Genomic DNA, 20139 nt, shown 5'->3' on the forward strand with positions numbered 1-20139 from the left:
TTTCCAGATATTTTTAATGTTTTGAAATAATTTTCACCAGTTATTGGTGTCTCACTGGGAGATGGTCCACAGAGCTCCTCACACCACCATTGCACAACTCTGCATTCTACTATTCTTTCTTGACTAATTTATGGCAGCAGCATCTTTATTGCTTTTCATTTCCACCCTTGGCCTTTTGAGTCAATTCTCAGCAAAGCAGCTGCAGTGATCCTGTTAACATGTAATTTAGATTCTGTCACATTTTGTCTCAAAGCCCTCTAAGCCAACTTAAGATAGCCCACAAGCCCCTAGCAACTGGCCCCTTGTTTCACATGCTGTAAGCTCCCCTCTGGCTTTTTAATGATTAGTACTTGGATGTTTTCAATGTGCCTCCATTCCTGTAGTTGCTACTTACTCTTTGATGACTATAGTCAATCTGCACTGTTGACATTCTTGTATCGTGGTCTTTCTGCTGGTTTGGTGAATCTCACCTTGACCCCAAGGTTCCCCTGATCTTCCTACAAATTGATGCTGAGCTGCCTCCATCAAGGCTTCTACAGTTCTTGAATTTGGAAGTGTTTCACTTCCTACCATTTTTCATACATATAGCATGAAAATACTATATGTGTTAGTCTGTTCTCCCACTGCTGGAAATACTTGAGACTGGAGAATTTATAAAGAAAAGAGGTTCAATTGGCTCATGGTTCTGCAGGCTTTATAAGAAGCATAGCAGCTTCTGCTTCTGGAGAGGTCCCAGGAAGCTTCTAATCATGGTAGAAGGCAAAGCTGGTAGTGAGATGTCTTCACATGGTGGGAGCAGAAGCAAGGATGGAGGAGGGGCTACACACTTTCGAACAACCAGATCTGAAGAGAATTCACTCACTATTGCAAGGACAGTGCCAAGAAGGATAGTGTTAAGCCATTCATGAGAATTGTGATCTCATTATCCAATCACATCCTACCAGGCTCCATCTCCAACACTGGAGATTACAATTCAACATGCAATTTGGTGAGGACACAGATCCAAATGAGATCACCATATATACACTTTTAAGAACAAACTATAAAAGCCAGGATAAAATAATATTTTAGTAACATTATCTTGTTTCAATTCAAAATTTAACTTTTCCGTATCAAAAAGTTGTTTGGAGAGAGTATGGCTTTTATCTGTTTTTCACAAAATAAGTTACTTATCTTCTAGTCTTATCTTCCATTTCCTCTTTTCCTTGCTTCCAAAGGATGAGACCATTTTTATTTTATCTCATTTTTCTAATATACCTCAATCCGTGTAATTCATTTTGCTAATACTATGTGCCAAAGTTGCCATCCTGCTTTTACATTTAAGCCTCATGATAGATGTGCATCTAGGATTACTAACAATTTCTCCTGCAATGCTAGAATTTCTAGACTGGGCATTCAAGTTAAATTTAATTTAAATTAAATCCATTGTGATTTTAGAATTTTTTTAAAGAATCTGTTATATCTGGAATTTTTTGAAACAGTATTTTTAAGTCATAAAACAGGATAGGCAAAAAACCTAAGTTTAAAAAAATCAAATAATAACATAAAATATTACTAGCATTTCCCTGGAAGATAGAGCAGTGAAAATTTGCTAAATGTTTAGAAAGTGGAGTATGTGAGTGATCTTGAATATAGTTAATTCTCTCTATCGGAAATTTGTGATCAGTAAAATAGTCTTAGGGAGGAAGAAAATAAAATCACAATGGGAAAAAATTACAGAGCATCAGCTAGTAAGCTTGAAGCTCATTTATATGAGTGGTTAAATAATTTTGTTGCTGCATATAGAACACTTATTTACAGATGGCATTTTATAGCAGTTTAAAAGTATTCTTTTATATCCATGTAGTTAATAGAAATATCTCTTTATCATTATGCCTGTTAATTAGTTTTGCTGTTGATGTTAAGTATGCATACATTTCTTATATTATTCAGTATAGAATATTATATTACAATGAATGAGTTAGCCATTTGTCACTTAAAAAGTTCAGCATTTGAGTTATTTATTGTTTTATTCATTTCAGTGAACAACTTCCTAAAACACATAACTTACTTCTTTTAAGTTAATAAATGTATGCGAGGCGTCACATCACATTCATTCACATAAACTAAGTTTTTATTGTTCACAAAGACTAAGTTTTCATTGTTAGTATGAATGATTTGACTGCACTGTGCTTCTGATGTGTTCTTGGAATCTGCTGATATTATAAGGACTATTTGCTCCTAAACTATGTTCCTAGAATTTTTGAGCTCTTGTGTCTACTTTTTCTACTTTCTCAGTCTCCTGGTCCAAGTTTGTAAGATTGATAACTTTCTCTTGAAGACGTTGTCATGTTATTTGATTCTAGTAGCTGGATTCTCACTTCAGTAAAACAAAGTGATCAAACTAGATGACCATCAAAGCTCCTGATACTTTTAAAATTATATAAATCTAAGTTGTTCTCAGTTTGGACATCAGATGGAGAAAGCTTCTTAGGCTTATTTCTAAAGTGATATTTAAAGGTCTCAATTTTACAAATGAGAAAACTGAGCCCTAGAACTTGTTTATGTGACTTGTGCATAGTCACACAAAGAACTCACAAGCTGTCATGTGGTTCCAGTTGTACCACGCAGCACTGCAAAGTAAGAGCTGATGGTCTCTGGGAGAAATGGACAAGGCCTTCACCCCTTCCCCCCAAAAAAAACATGAGTCATCCTGTGTGCCTGGTTTTCTTAAAGCCTTTTTTGGTCACAGCACAGGTAATTAAAGTAACATATGAATGACATTTGAATAGATGAGTAATTGTTGAAAAACTTACTCACCTTTAGGTATTGAGATGTTATTGCATAAAGCTTAGATTAGCCTGGAAAATTGAGGTGTATAAATGGCATAATGATTCACATATTGAATAACAAGAAAACATATTTTTTAATTTCTCTTTCTTTAGATACCCATTGGCAATAGATAAGGTTTTTACCCATTTTACAAATAGGATATTGTTTTAAAAATTTCTTAACTGGCTTATTCTAGCAGTCTCCAAGGTTCTCTTCAATTCCTATTTTCACCAAACTTACAACATAAAGGATAGCATGAACTTTTTGCTTGAAAATTAGAATTGGTATTTCATTAGCTATTAATATTCATACTGCTTAGCAATGGATTTAGAGAAAAATGGCTTTTCTTGTCATGTGTTATATCATGGTAAGTCCTTGACTTGCTGGTCTGGTATTAGCAGGTAGATCAAAGAATTTTCCTTAGACAGAAAATCTCTACAATATTTATCTATTTGATTTTCCTAGCAGATGGCAATAGCAGACCCTCCCACCCCCCAAATTGCTTTTTTCACTGCAGCATCTTTTTCTTGTCAAGCAGCTATTTTGTTTCTGAACACATTTAACCTCAAAGGCATAAATGCCCCCTACAAAATACACTTCAATATCGAGCAGCAATAATTGAAAAATGAACTATTTATATCACTCAAATTCATTAATATAAATCTATCAAGATTTACATCTGTCTTTTCTGGATACCTTGTTATTATTATTTTTGGTAAGTGTAAAGCCTTAAAAATCATTCTTTTTGCTTTACTTGATCATTCTATAGTCTTATGCTTTTAAATAATTTTCTAAGATTAACTAGAAGAACTCCAACTCTTTCAAATACCGATACATGAAAATTGTTAACATAGGTTTTCCCCCAGGAGATAGGCTGATAACTAGTTAATGTACTTGGGGATACTTAATTTACTTGCTTTAAACCAAATTAGTATTTTCTACAACTATTATTTCACTTATTCAGAACAATGGTCTGTGCACAAAATACAAAAGAAGTCATATTTTTCAGAAGAAAACAAAATTTTAGCTACTTTTATACATAAAAGCTCCTCCCTGTGTGATATGAGTTCACATTACATGAGTCATTACCTAGTTGCTCAGTGTAGAAGTCAAACCCTTGTATTTGGCTTTGGACCAATCTTGGATCAAATTCTGTCTTTGACAATTATTATATGGATGACCTTGGCAAATTACTTAAAATTCCTGTGCTATAATTTTCAAATATGTAAAATAAATATGCCAGTATTTCCTACCTCAAAGGTTTTTATGAGGATTGGATATTGTGTGTACATATTTATGTATACATAATTCTTAGCAGAATAATTGGCACATAAGTGTTTCAAAAGTATTTGTCATCATTATCATTATGGTTATCATCACTTTTACCATATTTCTTCAAGAAGCATGCTATCATTCCTTTTGAAATAAGAAGTTGATGATGCATGAAATAGCCAAATAACTTTTTCAAGGTTATGTAATATTCAAGTTGGAAACAGAAACAAGACATTCTAATTTGCTTTGCAATTCTCCATCTATCCGTAACTCCATACTGAAAGTGGTCACAAGTATTTAATGAAAAAGCTAATATCTTAACAAACATTCCAAGAAAAAAGAACATGGATGATAAGAGTTGTATTTTAAAAAGTGAAAAAATTAATTAAAGTGTTCATTCATGTGCATGTGAACACGTAAATCTTTGAAATTATTGTTTTCCAATTATGTCCAAAAATTTACACTTTCAGTGTGAAAACTACCTCCCTCCTTTCATTTGTTAGTCCTTTATTGTTTGCTTGTTTCTTCCTTTCAACCTTATTCCCTCCTTCTCCCCTTCTTTTATTTCCTCACTTCCTTTCTTCCTTTCCTCAACAGACGATGAATATGCATTATCTGATTAGCACCTTACTTGACACCAGGGATGCAAAAATGATCGAGACGCTTAGATTTTATTTACTTAGTTGATGGGGGAGGAGAGAATGCATGAAGAGTAATAAAGTGACATTTTTGGTTTTTGAGAGAAATGTACAGAACATGGTGCAGCCACAAAAGAGACACTTGTTTGTTATAAGGGTAAGAAAAAAAAATGAACAACTGAGTTGATAACATTTGTGAAAAATGAGTAGGTGGGCATGAGGCAGAAAGCAGGAGGAGAACCCCTAAACAGAGGGAGCAGTAGCAGAAAGAGCACAAGACTATGCCCAGTTAATGTACTCTTCCAGTAAAATCCACATAGGTTTAGCAACAACGTGTCTATGGGTTGGGAACTACTGCCTGTGGGATTTGGCCCGCAGTCTGTTAGTGTGTGGTTGGTGTGCTAAGAGTAAGTTTTACATTTTTAAAGAGTTGTAAGTACCAAATAAAGAAAGGAAATATGTGACAGAGGCAGTATGTTGCTGGCAACATTTTACCAAACCTTAACTTACACACGGTTCTGAAGATAGTATATAAAATTGGAATCATAATGATGAACAGTAGTTCATGAATTCTTAGCTAATGCACATTTTTCATCAGTTACTATAGGTGACCTACTATACCCTTAGAAATATGAAATTTATGGACAATAAAATTTTATTTCCAATATTCCTGCCTTAATGAACCTCGGAAAGGTGGATAAAATGTTGAAGAAAGAAATAATAAATTGATTTGGCTCCAGAAGAAGCTTTGTGTTGGGAATTAGGAGAAGATGGAATCAAGTAGCTCATGTGGTCCAGAACATGGAGGAACTTTTTATCCTAGGTGTTACAGCTTCAGGTACCCTAAATCCAACTGTATAAATGACCTTTGCTTAGAGCTCTACATTTGAAATAACAATTTTCCAGTTTCTCATCTCACCTCCCCATGTTCCTAATTAATATATCATAATTTATTGCTCTCCTATAATCTTCTAAATCAGTATTCTTACATGTACTTTGTACGTAGGAAGTAGACTGCTTAGTAACAGGGAATTTACATCCTTATTTTTACCTCCTTGTTTCAGGCTACAGATGTCTTAAATCCTTGGTCATCACTTCTAAATGTATACTCAATGCCAATGTTTACTTTCTTGCTTACTCAATAAAGCCAAAGTTTGCTTGTGGAGCCAAACTGTCCAGTTAAAAGAATAAATTTCTCAGCTTTTATTTTAGGTAGTGGGCATTGAACATTGTTCTGGCCAATCAGATGAAAGCACAACTTATAGTATGGGGCTTCCAGGAAAGCTTCAGAAAAGGAGGCTAGATATTGCTGGGGCTCTGCCCTTCTGCCTTTAGCTTTTGTTTCTTTCTCTAACCTGCTATATGGTCCCATTGGCTGGAACTAAAGTATTTATCATAAAACTATGGAGCAAATGCCAAGAGAATCTAAGGCCTCACTTTTGGCAATCTTAAACTGCTGAACCAATACTAGCAACCACTACTCTACAGGTTCCCCATTACGCGCGAGAAAAAAATAAAAATAAAACTCCTATGTTTTTCAGTTTGCTGTTTTTGGGGTTGTTCCTTTTTTGGTACAAAGGCTGGACCCATCCCATATCCGACATCATGCTCTAATGCTTTCCCTTAGAGTTTTCCTCTTAAATTATTTTGAGATTTGCTTATATTCAAGTTGTTCCCATTGTCTAGAATTTGCAGACCCTCAAAGGAATACTTATATAGAATAATATCCTAAAATATAATATTTTAATACTTTATAAAAAATATTGATAGTGAGAATTATTAATCAATTATTAGATAAGTTTTGTGACTGGATTCTTAAAGTGGTCAATAATAGCATAATTAGGTCTCACAAAATTTAATTGCACTGTTTCAGCGATCACCCTTGTTTTTAATTATTAAATGACTGTGAAATAATTAAGAGCCAAAGTTTTCAATGATTTTTTAAAGCATTATTACTTACCTCTTTTGTTTTATTATTATTATTTAACTGCTCTACTAAATATGACTATTTAAATTGGATAATCCCTCCAAACTATTAGTTAAAACATCTCTTTCTCTGTCTCTTTTCTTTTCTCTTTTGCATTTTGCAGTTTGAAAAATTATTTTAGTATGATGGTGCTCTTTATATTTTATGCATAGTAGCTGAACATTTTCAGCATTCCATGATTTTTTAAAGTAGCTGACACTTTAGTTCTCTGCAGTCTTTTCTGCAGTAACTTGAGCAATATTCAAATATAAGAAATTGTTTCCAAATATGTTTACACTGGAGAGAATTAAAGCTGGTTAATAACATAGGAGAATTGGGGTGTTTAATGTAAGCTTGTTTGGGGATGAGAACTGTATTGATGACCTTATTTCCAAATATGATATCACTTCAACAGGATGACACAATGAAAATATAATAATTTGTATGATTTTAGTTTGAAATGTGTGAACATGTCTACAGAAAAATGTAATTATTTAATAATCTATATGGCCAGTTACTCAAGTAAATGAAATCATTCATTTAATTCTTTGAGTATATAGGTACCATTGATTAATATGAACCTACTTTTGGTCTGATGAAATTTAACCTGCTTTTCCTGGTAGTAAATGTTCCACAAAATTGCAAACAATCGTTATTTTAAGTAAGAGAAGGCACAGGATGTCATAAAAGGACAAAATGTAATAACACTTTGTATTTGGGGGGCGGGGAAGGGAAGTGACAATCAGAGGGATGGCTCATGCATATACCAAATGTTTAAAACATTTTTCCATAAATATGTTAAGCTGACATTAAGTTGGGAAAATGCCTCCTAAGGGAAATCTCAACTTGGATCAAAAATAATATTTAAAAAAATCCATTGCTAAGAGAAAGTAGTAGTTTATGCTAATCTACTCTTTCTGCAAAGTGATGTCTTTGAATTAATGATTCTAACCTGTCAGCTGCTATATATAATTGTAGAAGGATCCAAAAAGCTTGGAAATATGTTCATAATCAGAAAATGAAGCACACGGTAGACAGCTTCGGAAAGGACAGTTAGCCCTCTTCCACTTGTCTTCTTCCCATACACAGGCATCCCCAGCTATCCCATTGAAATCAATGCTTTACTCCATGAAAATATGCAATCGCATCGAAGATTTTTTAAAGTCTAATATTTTATTTGTGTGCTGTATATAAATACCTGAGGCACTAAGAATGAAGAGAAATATACCAAGATATTTACATGTAGTAGTTACTTAAGACAAAATTGTAGAAAATCATATTGTGAAAATTGTATGATTTGTATTAAGCAAAATTATTTTAAGTACGTTCTTTTTCCACATTTCTGCCTGCAGTACTATAGAAATGATGTAATAATGGGCTGGATAATACCATTCTTATTTCCACCTGACTTAACACCTTGAAGAATTTTGAATGTTATCATTTAGTCCAGGTTAAAGGCACTGTTAGAAACTTAATACTTAATACCTGTAACTTTTCTCTTGCTTCTAAATTAAATATAAAAACATGTCTCTATGTAACACAGTCCTGCAATTAAGGGAGTAGTGCTAAAATGCAGTTCTGCATTTCTCAGGATATCATGCTACCGCATCTTTGTTGTCCCTCACTCTTCTTGGGCACTTGCTTTCCTCCTTATTCAACCTCTGTCAAGAGCCAATCATAATAAGCATTCATTCCCTTGTATATGCTCTGAATTTCTTTACACCTTTCTTTTTATCATACTTCCCTCAACCCTGGTTAAATCCAAACTGACACCAAGTTTATGCCTATACTACTGAAACTAAATCTGTCTTGGACCAATGTTTAATTGTTCTCACTTTAAAACCTGGCCATAGACCCCAAGGGGACCTTCTATGCTGCCCAGACATTACAAGTCTTTATTTTATTCATAATCCTACTCTTCTATAACTTTTCCTCTCTCTTCAAACTACCGCACAAATTATCTCATACCTACTCTCAGCTAATAATCTTGTTTCTTATTTCAATGAAAAAAAAATCGACCAACAAAAAAAAAACCTTTCACATACTCCTGTTATTACAACTTCTACTTCAATACAATGATAACAAAATAAAAATAAAATAGTAGCCACGATTTTAATTTTAAGCATGTGAAAATACCTACAGAAAAAAATGTAATCATCATAACAATGTTTTTATGTGAAAACCTAAAAGATCTGTATCCATTCCTTCTCTTCAGTGTTAACGCATTGCACAGCCTCTGGAAAAGCATGGTAAATGTGAATGGTGCCCCCTGGAGTTGTTCAGTGAAAAATTTTCAAAGCTATTTGCAGCAACTCTGCCTCTTGATATCATCTCTTGTTAATCTCCCCCTTTGCTAACTCTGCTGCAAAAACAATAGAATCCTTGCTATTCTTCAGACATGACCAGGCTTCATCTGTGCTGTCTCGTCTGCCTGGGATAATCTTTCTCAAATAGTCTGTATAGCTCAATCCATCATAACTTTTTACCTTAACTCAAAATACTACCTTCTCCATTAAACCATGGCTGAGTAATCTATTTAATTTTGCAACCCGTACCCCTTGATTCTACTCTATATTTCTGCTTAATTTTTCTCCATATTTCTAATCACCTTCTAATATGTTACACAATTTACTTACTTCTTTTGTATGACCTTGGATTCACCCTGCTAAATGTAAGCTCCCTGAAGGCAGGCATTTTTTTTCTTCACTGCTGTATCCTCACCATGAATAAAATGAATTAATAAGCCATGTGTTGGACATTTTGATTGTCAATAAAGTAAGACTTTGGAATACAAAATTTAGCAAAGCAAGTGCCAAATCAACAGAAATGGCACATTTTATACAATGTGAATGAAAACTTGCTGGTTTTTCCATTAGTTCCCTTTACGCAGCAAAGTAGACCTTCAGCAGGGTCAAGAATATTAAAAGGATGTGTCTCAATTGCCCAAAATAGCTCTACTTAGGACTGGAAATTTCAAGACTGTAGAGGCAATGCCATTTCTATGCTATTTTCTTTTTTCAAAAGAAAAATCCATTTGTAACACAGAGCCCTCCACAGATTTGTCACCATTTGCTAGGCTTCAGTCCAAAAAGTGTCAAGACTGACCCAGCCAATTTCCAGGGTCACATAGTCATTACTTTTATCACTTATGAAAACAGAAGAAGACAATTTCAGTCCCCTAAACACAGTGGAAAATCAATGATTCTAGGATCATTTTCAAAGTTGACAATATGAATCCAAGTCCTTATTAAAAGGAGAAATAGTTAATGAGATCTATTCTCTTTAGCACCAGTGTCACTCCCTAGAAGTTGTGCATTTAGGAGGAGAAATCAGTACTTCAAGTTCAACAAGTTACTGTTTAATGCATTATCTCCTTACTACAAGTGCATTACTTTATGCAGTCATTATTTTATTGTTTTCTCTTCACACTAATTTATTAAACACCTATGATGTGTTTCTTTAATAATATTTTTATTTCCTTTAAAATTATTTATCAAATACCAACAATGTACCAAGCACAAGCACTCTGCTAAGCACTGGGGATATATTATCTCAAATATATTGTGGGCTGGTTTTACAAGCCATATTTCCTGGAGTGCAAACATAGGGTCATAAAAATAGAGAAAATACCATTTGCTGGTTCTTCCCCCTCTTTATATTGACACCTTCATCCACTTTTCAAGTTTCTGCCCAGCGATTTGTGTAAAATCCTGGCAATGACTCTTGTATGTTTATGAGCCAAATCCTATACACCTCCATTTGTCTTTTTGTTTTTGTTTTTGTTTTTGTTTTTGAGATGGAGTTTCATTCTAGTTGTCCAAGCTAGAGAGCAATGGCACAATCTCAGCTCACCACAACCCTGCCTCCCAGGTTCAAGTGATTCTCCTGCTTCAGCCTACCAAGTAGCTGGGATTACAGGCATGTGCCACCACGGCTGGCTAATTTTGTATTTTTAGTAGAGACAGGGTTTCTCCATGTTAGTTAGGCTGGTCTCGAACTCCCAACCTCACATGATCTGCCAGCCTCGGCCTCCCAAAGTGCAGGGATTACAGGCGTGGGCCACCACGCCCAGCCGTCCTCTTTTATTCTCTGGCTCTCTGTGGTGTGGCATGTCTCCTGAAAAGTAGCTGTCAGTGCCTGACCAAAAATGCAGCACGAGGGTGCTGTTTGTGCTCACCTGTCATTTCTTCTACCTCCGCATGTAAAGCTTTAGGATATGTTTGCCCATTTTTTTTTAAAGATGTGGTTATCTTCACAAAGGAGCACTGCAATGCATGCTGGCACCAAGGTGCTGTGGTAATCAAAATCAGTCCATTGGAGCAGTGTTCTTTCAAGAAAATCTGTCCCCTTTTGTGAGGTCACCTACATTGTATGGTTTCACCATAGTGTTAATCTGTGTTCCTAGGATCTAAGAGAGATTTCATAGAAACTATTTGCAGCACATCAGGTGCCAGAAGATTAGAGATGATAATGACAATTGCAGAGGATTTAATAAGAAGACTATTTACAAATGAATAAGTAGGGTATCGAGTATTATCCTAGGACTAAACACAGTGCAGATGGTGAGCTGTGAAATCCCAAAGTTTGAAGGGGCAGAGGGGAAAAAAGATCACCAGAGTTGAGATGGAGAGAGCTATATGTGATGTGGGGTTGGGGACACTTTGACAGTTATTTTAACCTTTGATTGAAGGAGTCTGACAACTTTAGATGGCATTGCATAAGAAGAGCTAATAGAATAAATATCCCCGCTTCACTCTTTCTTCTCTCTGATCTCCTACTAGGATTCTCCATTTGCCAGACTCAACTGGAAGCAAGAAAGCAAGAGAACCCCTTGAAACAGTTCACACACTCTGGCCTCTAAATTATAGAGCAGGGTGGAAAGAGGTGGCAGTGGTAATGAACAGGCCACTCATTCCAGATTTTAGCTCTGCTCCATCTCTGTGGGACCTAGGGAAGTATTTGGCTGTTGGTCTAAATCTCCTCTCTGCTTCAATCCTTAATCATTGCACTTGACTAAAGCTTGTGGTCCTTGTGCTTGCAATACCCAAAGTTGATGTTTTTCCAAAATGATCTATGTACCTTTTCTCAACAAATTAACACTAAATAGAGTTTATGGCTTCATAGCCACTGTTTCAAGCAGAGGAATTATTAACTCATCTATTCCCCCCAGCTATTTGATACCCTAATATTATTAACCTAATTTTATAGATGAGAAATTTGAGGCACAGAAAAATAAATCTCTCAAGGTCATACAACTAATACATGGCAAAGCCAAAATTCAAATCCAGCCAACCAGCCTCCAGACTCCAAGCTCTAGTATACTGTTTGGAATAACAAATATTTTATTGTGTACTTAAAATATTATATATAATTGTGTGAAAAAGGAAATAATCTCTCTACACGAAGAGGTTAGGTTCTATTGGCAGAGATACTCAAATGTAATAAAGAAAGTTTTAATGTAGAGATATTCAAGTAAGACTATAAGGACCCAAATGTACCTAACCAATCTCAGTCTAGGGTGGGAGAAAAGAATCAGAGAGTGTACCCAAGAGGAAATCATTACTGATATTTGGAGGGCAAAGTTTGGTAGTTTGTACTTTAACCTGAACACAGCAAGGAACCACTGGATGAGTTAATGCTGATGAATTACATAATTAAATTATTACTTTTAAAATAACATTCTGATGGTAAAAGTGCAGATATGAATTGTAGTGTAAATATGCTATTTAAAAATTATTTGTATATGTCAATGTATATTTAGGTATATGAATGAATACCTATTTGTCCTGTTTTTAAGATTTAAGCTTGTTATTAAAAATTCACAGATACATATGTAACAAACCTGCACATTGTGCACATATACCCTAAAACTTAAAGTATAATAATTAAAAAAAAGAAAGTCAAAAATTCAAAGTTTTTATGTGAATTTTATGGGAAATACATGGGATCTAATAATGTTATCTTTTTAAGCTTATCCTTAGCATATACATATATAATATAATTTGCATATATTTATGTATATATAAATATATATATAAATATTTTATAAATATATAAATATATATAAATTATATTGTATAATATATGTAAATATTGTATATCAGTATATATAAATTATGTATATATATAAATTCTACTCATCTGAAAATAAAACAAACTGATATAAACAAACTTATTCAAGAATTCAAGATACTCATTTTTTTCATGATAACCATTTATCAGGAGTACTTTATTCCTTTCATTATTTTATGAGATTATGACCTTGTTTGGAATGCTTTTGATTCTGAAGTTTACACTTATTAACTGTTATTTAAAATCCATTAGAAAAATCATTCTTGGAAGCATCAATACTAAGTTCCATTTGATTATTTTGGGTGTAGGAAACATTTACCAACATAAAGTCAGTGGGTCACAAACTTGCTTGTGCAGCCACATCACTAGAAATATCACTGTAACACAAGCAGTAATTATCCATATTCCATTCTTATCAAAAGCCTCCTAGACACAATTTATTATATTGAATTGCATTTACCCAATTACTAATAATAGCCTGAGGAAGATTAAAATTGTAGTCCCTTAGATATAAATTTCTTATTTTAATTTCAATATCTATTAAGGAAATGTTAGTAGGATGAAGATTTCAGCCTCTACAGATGTTCATGTCAGGGATATCATTCTTTTCTGCTAGGAAAATGCCTAGAAGTTACAATTAATAATATATATATTTTTAAATTAAATAATCTTAGGTTAAAATTCACCAAAAATTAAGACACTTCTATCTGATTTCCACAATTGTCTCCAGGTTCCAAACTTCATGAAGGTAGAAGCCCTATCTTATACCCAGTGTATCCCCAGTACTTGGCAAAGTGCTTGACATAAGTCATGAACTGAAAAACAATTATTTCAAATGTAGCTAAACTTAATTGTTTTGATGTGCATTTGGTATTTTTCATTTAAATGACTGTAGTCTCCTATTTATTTTCTGTGCAGTATTCACTGGCTACTCAATGCATGACATTTAACAGTCACATACATTACATGATAGTATCCAGCTAGAAAAATAGGTATTTACTATGTTAATCAGCTTTATTGGATACGTATTGAGCAGTGTTTTACCAATTTTTTCCTCTGTTTTCTTAGAATTTAAACCACTAGACATCTCAACAGAAGCTCTTAAATCTTTTTATACTTATTATAAATGGGCAAAGATCAGCTCTAGCAGTCAGGTTTCCAGGCTAGAAACATAAGCCACTTTAAGTTTTTTTAAACAAGAAGACTTTATTTAATGATTTCAGTGCTTCCAAAATCTTTGGAAGGACTCATGGAGCAGATTCTACGCTGTACTCCTGCAGGGACTCTCAGAACCATATAGAACTGGTTCCCTGGAGGAGCTGCCGTTTCTGAGGCTGCTACAGGAGCTCCGTTAAAAACAAAAAGTCTCTGCTGCTGCCCTGCTAGAAAAAAACCTGCTTATTTGCAAGACCTTACTGCCAGCAACAGGAGCCAGGAGCTGCCAAAATTTAGGATTTGCCTTCCTACTGCCTTCTGAAATTGGTCTTGAGTACTTCTAATAGGCTGAATCTCACTTTCATAAAAAATGATAGCTGCAGAGGAGTTTGAGAAATGTAGACTTTGTTTTATAACCTCTCCAAGAAAAAAAAAAATAGTGAACAGGAGATCCAGTTCAGAAACATGCATATTAAAATCAAATCCCTTTTGTAAGTCAAGTGTCTTCATTCATACTTTGGGGAGGGGAGGGGTCACAAGTGAAAAAGCCAAAGGAAAGATGATGAATCTAGACAACTTGGGTAGAAGTATAGCTCAGACACTTGTGAATATAAGCAAGTTACATGCCTTCTCTGAGCCTCTGTTTCCACATTTTAGAGCAGCATCCAGTCCTCCTCACAGAATGATTATGAGAATCATATTACACATAAATGTAAAAATACTTCATAAATATTGATAGACATGAGGCAGGAAAATACTAGGTAGAAGAGGGAGGTTCCCAACAAGGGCCACACCCTCAAGCCTGGGACCACAGCCCAAAGTGAGAACATGCATTCTTGTTTTCCCACTTGAATGTTGCTTTTTGGCCTGCCCCGCACCCCATCCTGTACCCATAAAAACCCCAGGCTCCACCACTGGCAGAGGGGCAGCAGAGCAGGAGAGCAACTGAGCAGCAGAGCAGAGCAGCAGAGGAGAGAAGAGAAAAAGCAGCTGGATGCCAGAGAGTAGCAGCTTGACTTCAGAGGGCCACTTGACAACAGGACTTTGGAGAAGTGTTCGACCATGGACAAACTCAATAAACTGCCGCCTACATTCACCACCCTTCAATTCCTTCATACAACCTGATTCTTCCTCAACACTGGACAAGAACTTGGGTACCAAGAGGGCGGGTGCAAAAGGCTGTCACCTGACCTTCCACTGAGCTGTTAAACAAGCCGTCCATGGACCACAAAGCTAAAAGAGCACACTGCAACTACTCCTGCCGGTGCCTAGTGCCTAGAAGCACTCATGCTGGTCCCTGCACCTGCTCAGTCACCTACATGCTCCCTGGCCTGTTAGGGATTGAGAGCTATGGGCTGAGTAAATGAGCCAACCCAAGGGAACTATCCCATTTCAACTAAGCAATTAAAATAAGATATGATCAGTAGGAATTATCAAGGCAAAATTAAATGACATTATTTCTGTTGCTGTTAGAGCTTTAGTGCTAAATACATTTTATTTTATTCTAATTTTTGAAAAATGGTGATCTTTTCCATATTACTGCAATATCTTATTTCACAACCAACTGGGATTTAATGTACTGGAAACATTAGATCAAGTCAAACCCCTATAAATATTTGTGGTATCGTGTCTTATTGTAGTATAGACTCCATAGATCCTATAAGAGACATTGTTCTAATAAATAATTAAAGCCATATTTGAATTTATTTGTTTTCTGTCATTTATGTGTCTATATTTATAGAGTCTCAAGTGCTTCCTATAGTTACATTGGAAGACTTTTCAAATTTTGTAATTTTTGTGATCTTGTGGGAATATGATGCTTGGTTGATTTTCTAGTTGGCCAAGTCTCTGCAAAGTAGGTTTTAAGCCCTGGACAGTAAAGAATAGAAGCTTCTCGGTCAGTAAACCCCGTGATAATAGCAAAAGAGTTGCTAGGGAATTACTTCTCACTTTGTGCTGTCATTTAGATTGAAAAAGCATAAACTCATAATTATGTAGTGTGATTTACTATTTTAATTGAGATCCAGTTGCCAGTGTGATAAGATGACCTTATGAACAGTATAACACTGGGCCCCCAGAAATCAATAAATATAGTAAAAATTTTTTACTGCCCTTCCTTCCTACTCACCAAATCAATTGCTTTTTACCTTTTGTTTTTTTATGAAAGTTCTACAATTCATTTTACTACCTGTCAAAAGTGAAATGTCTCTTTTTTTTTTCCTGAGGAGATATAGTTTTTTGATATTTCAATACTTTTTGCTGATTTTATTTTTCATTGCTTTGTATCTAGGACACTCACATACTTTATCTAACCTTCTAGGCCCCAAATTTAGAGTAAAATTTGTACAGTTGTAGAGAATGAGGACTAACAAAGTGATTAGTTAAGACTATTAGGATTTGTACACTGTTGATTTTGTCACTTTTCACATTGTGGGACAAGTCTTATAAAACCTCAGTATGAATCACTTGAGAGTAAGAAGGAGGATAACAGGTTGATTCCCTTTTCCTGTAAATCAGGAGCACCTCTCTAGGCACATTCATACAAATTCTATTTACCAGACAGAGGAGTTTGGACATGCTTGTCTCTAGATTTTTCTCATGAAGTACATCTCTGTCTCACACCCAATGCATCCACAAGCTTGCAACGTCTTGAATGCTGGAGGATTGCTTATGCTCAAAACACTTTGTGACCACGCATTGGGGAGCATGGAACAAACCTGAGAGAACTAAGGCTGTCCTAGTACATGTCCCCTAGTGATAGCAGGGTAACAACTGTTGCCTGTCCTCTCTGGTTGTTTCCAAGTACTTTTATTACTGGACTTTTCCAGCTTTGCCTTGTATTGGAAATACAAGTGCTAGGAAGAAGTATTTTTCTTCTGCACAGATCAAGAAATGAAATTTTCCCCAGTGTCTAGCAAAAGACTCTAGCTCATTTTACAGCATTGATTTCATAATTCAGTCTTCTACAGAGTCATTTACTGTAATAGATGTTAGGAAACACCCAAAGTCTTAGAGAAAGAGAGGTGACTTTGGCTATACAATGAGGGTCATTACATGAAAGGGAGAATGATGGAGACTTGTGAAAAATTTAGGGTTCATCTTCTGAGCTGAGTGTAGCATATGACTAAGGCTTTGTGGATATGTGATCCATTCACTACTTGCTTATTATAGGAGACTGAATTCCTTTCCTATGCTGTGTACCATGTAATAGAAAATATAAATGGCAATTGTCAACACTTTCGTGTTCTGTTTATTGATTCAATCAGCTTTCATATATGACTGTGCATTGTCATTTATAACCTCAATTGATGAGATTCAATCCTACAAGGAATCTTTTAAAGCAGATAAGCATTTAAAGGGAGGGATATAAAGAAGTAGAAATTAGAAAACTGCAGATCTATTTTATGTACCTAGCAATATAATCCCATTCATTGACAATTTTTTATATTCTTGTTTAAATTTATACTTGTTTTCTTTCAGAGTTGACAGTTTTCCCAAGAATCTCATAGTAAAGTGTAAGTTTTATAAAAATAAATTGAGTTGTTAAGGTTCAAAACCAAGGAGAAAATCTTAACCTTTACCTTTCCTTTACCCTGGGTATCTAAAATGTCACTGGATCTTGTATGGTATTAATCCCCTGCCTTTGAATCTGACCGTAAATAATTTAATTTAGTTACCTATGTTCACCTAATTGACACCATAGAAATAGCTTCCTAATTCACAGCCTTTATTTATTTTCTTCCCCTTACAGTTTATCTTAACATGTTGTCACTAGGTTCTTCGTCTTAAAACTTAGAGCAGATCTTGGCCCTCCAGGCTCAGAGAGCTTCCTTATCTACCTTGTTGAAATCGAATTAATTCAAAATCCTTCAGTTTAAATGTAAAAGCTCATCACTTCATCATTCATACTTACTTTTCTGATTTTCTTCAATACCCACCCCCCACACACACACACGTACACACGCATTCTATGCCCTTTCATCCTTCATATTTGAGCACTTCCTCAAATGACACCTTTCCCCGACCCCCACATTTATCCAAGGAAGGGCTAATTTCACTTCTTATCTTCCCCCAAAACCTTACATATTCAAAATTTTAAATTAATCTCACCCACACACCACATGCCCAAAGTAATGACTATATCTGTTATGCCATCGGAGTTCTATAAGATTATGAGCTGCTGGAAGATAAAACCTCTACCTTGCTGGATTTTTAATTCTCATATTTAGCATAGAGTTCAATGTATTCTAAATAGATGTTGGTGGAAACGATTTTCACTGAATTAATTGGCCATGTCCCATCATGATGTTGTTCTGGCTTTCTTTCAGGAACATGGAATACCAATCAACATGGGCTATGCTGTGGCCCCACATCACTCAGGGGTCTACCCGGTTCACATTCAGCTATATGCAGCTTGGAAGAAGGTCTGGGGTATTCAAGTCACCAGCACTGAAGAATATCCACATCTGAAACCTGCCCGGTACAGAAAGGGCTTCATTCACAATAGCATCATGGTGAGCACAGAGAGCCATGTATATTAAAGGATGTTAATAACTACATGTGGAATGAAGACAGAGGGCCATTTCCTCTAAGGATGTAACCTCAAACCTCTTTTACATGATTATCAGAAATGCCCAACATATCTCAATGGTGACTGGTTATGCATTAACCCATCTTTTGGTGATAGGTTTGTTCCTAAGCTGTGGAGTGGCTTTGGCAAATCTAAAACAAGCTGAAACTAACAGGAATGAGTTATGTATAGATTATCCACTGTAGTTTCAGTATTGAAATGTTGCCTGCGGATTCTGTACTTTTCCTAGGAAATTTCTCATTATCTATTTGGTTGGGTGGTTTTACTGAGAGTTTTACAGGCAGAGTAAGGCTCCATGGATCAAGAAAACACCTCTGAAGTTGTTATTCTATCAACAGACAGAATGTAACAAATAGCATCTGAGAGTTAAATTTATTCACTCAGTTTACTTTGGCTTTCAGACACTCAAAAATATCTAAGAATACTGCTCTCTCTTTTTGTCTTTTCCTTACATATTCCAAAAAGGGAGGTATATGTTTTTTTTTTCAGATATAGTACTTGAAAAATAATAGGATATAGGAATGCTATAAACGATAATAAAACCAATTGGATTTTAGATGGCAATTTACAATCATTCATTGGGAAAGAAAACATTATATTACTCATTTTGAGATAAAATAGCCTATTTTAAAACAAGTATCCCTACTTCTAGTGACTTAGATGATGTTTTTATAATTAGTTGCCAAGATCAGAGCATCGGTTTACAAACTGTTCTCACTCATTTAAATATTTACACTTTCCTAATTCATTATTCGTATTGCTGTTAAAATCCATCTATCATCTATCAATCTATCTATGATTTATTTTTCTATCTAATCACTATCTGTGAGTAAAGCAAATGCACACACACATATCTAACCAGAGCTGATACACAATATTTATTAGTCGTGAAGCTTTGTTTCATTGCAAATTGGTACCAGAAGGCCTGAAGAAGCCTCAGATTTAAGAGAAGCTATTGATAATGCAAATAGTGGCATTGATGGCCGTAGAAATCCAGAAGGTATAAATAGAATTACTCACATAATTTCAAATCATAGTGAAAATACCCAGGTTTCCCTTTACCTTTCCTTTACCTTCTGTATCCAAAACGTCACTGGATCTTGTACGGCATTAATTCCTTGCCTTGAATGACCATTCAACATATTAGGAAATAAAAGTATTCTTTTCAACCAATATTATATACATTTATTTACCTTAAGTTTTATATTAACCCTTATGATAATTAAGCAAATAATTAAAAAAAACAACTCTGGGCAATTAGATGCATTTGTCCATTAAATTACCAGTAGTTTGTTATTCAAAATATGATTTTGTAATAAAATTACTTATTTGCTTTCTTTATTAAACATTCAGACTTACAAAAGAAGTAACCACAAAATATACCAGAAGTAATCACTAAATAATTTGACTAGTATGTCATAAAATGTAAATTCAGAGTGTAGTGAAAACAAAGCTAATGTGGAAGGGGTTATGAAAACCAATTGTTGTGAATCACAGAACCTGAATACCTTTACAATGCAGGACTCGATTTCAGAAGTGAGGAGGGTAATGGCCTAATGGCATGAAAGATGGAACCTTGGAGAATTTCCATGTTTGGATGAAATTAACCCTAAGAAGGCTTTGCGTTTTCCCTA

General features: G+C 34.9%; 1 protein-coding gene across 1 annotated transcript in view; it reads left to right on the top strand.

Moving 5' to 3' along the window:
• Window positions 1–20139, top strand: part of LOC129480695 (bifunctional heparan sulfate N-deacetylase/N-sulfotransferase 4) — a 276129-nt gene that overhangs the window by 148114 nt on the left and 107876 nt on the right. Inside the window, exon 5 of the mRNA XM_055274737.2 lies at window positions 18243–18428. Coding sequence (XP_055130712.1) covers window positions 18243–18428 — 186 coding nt within the window. The remainder of the gene's footprint in view (window positions 1–18242; window positions 18429–20139) is intronic.

The sequence above is a fragment of the Symphalangus syndactylus genome, chromosome 4 (assembly GCF_028878055.3).
Source record: "Symphalangus syndactylus isolate Jambi chromosome 4, NHGRI_mSymSyn1-v2.1_pri, whole genome shotgun sequence".
NCBI classification, from domain to species: domain Eukaryota; kingdom Metazoa; phylum Chordata; class Mammalia; order Primates; family Hylobatidae; genus Symphalangus; species Symphalangus syndactylus.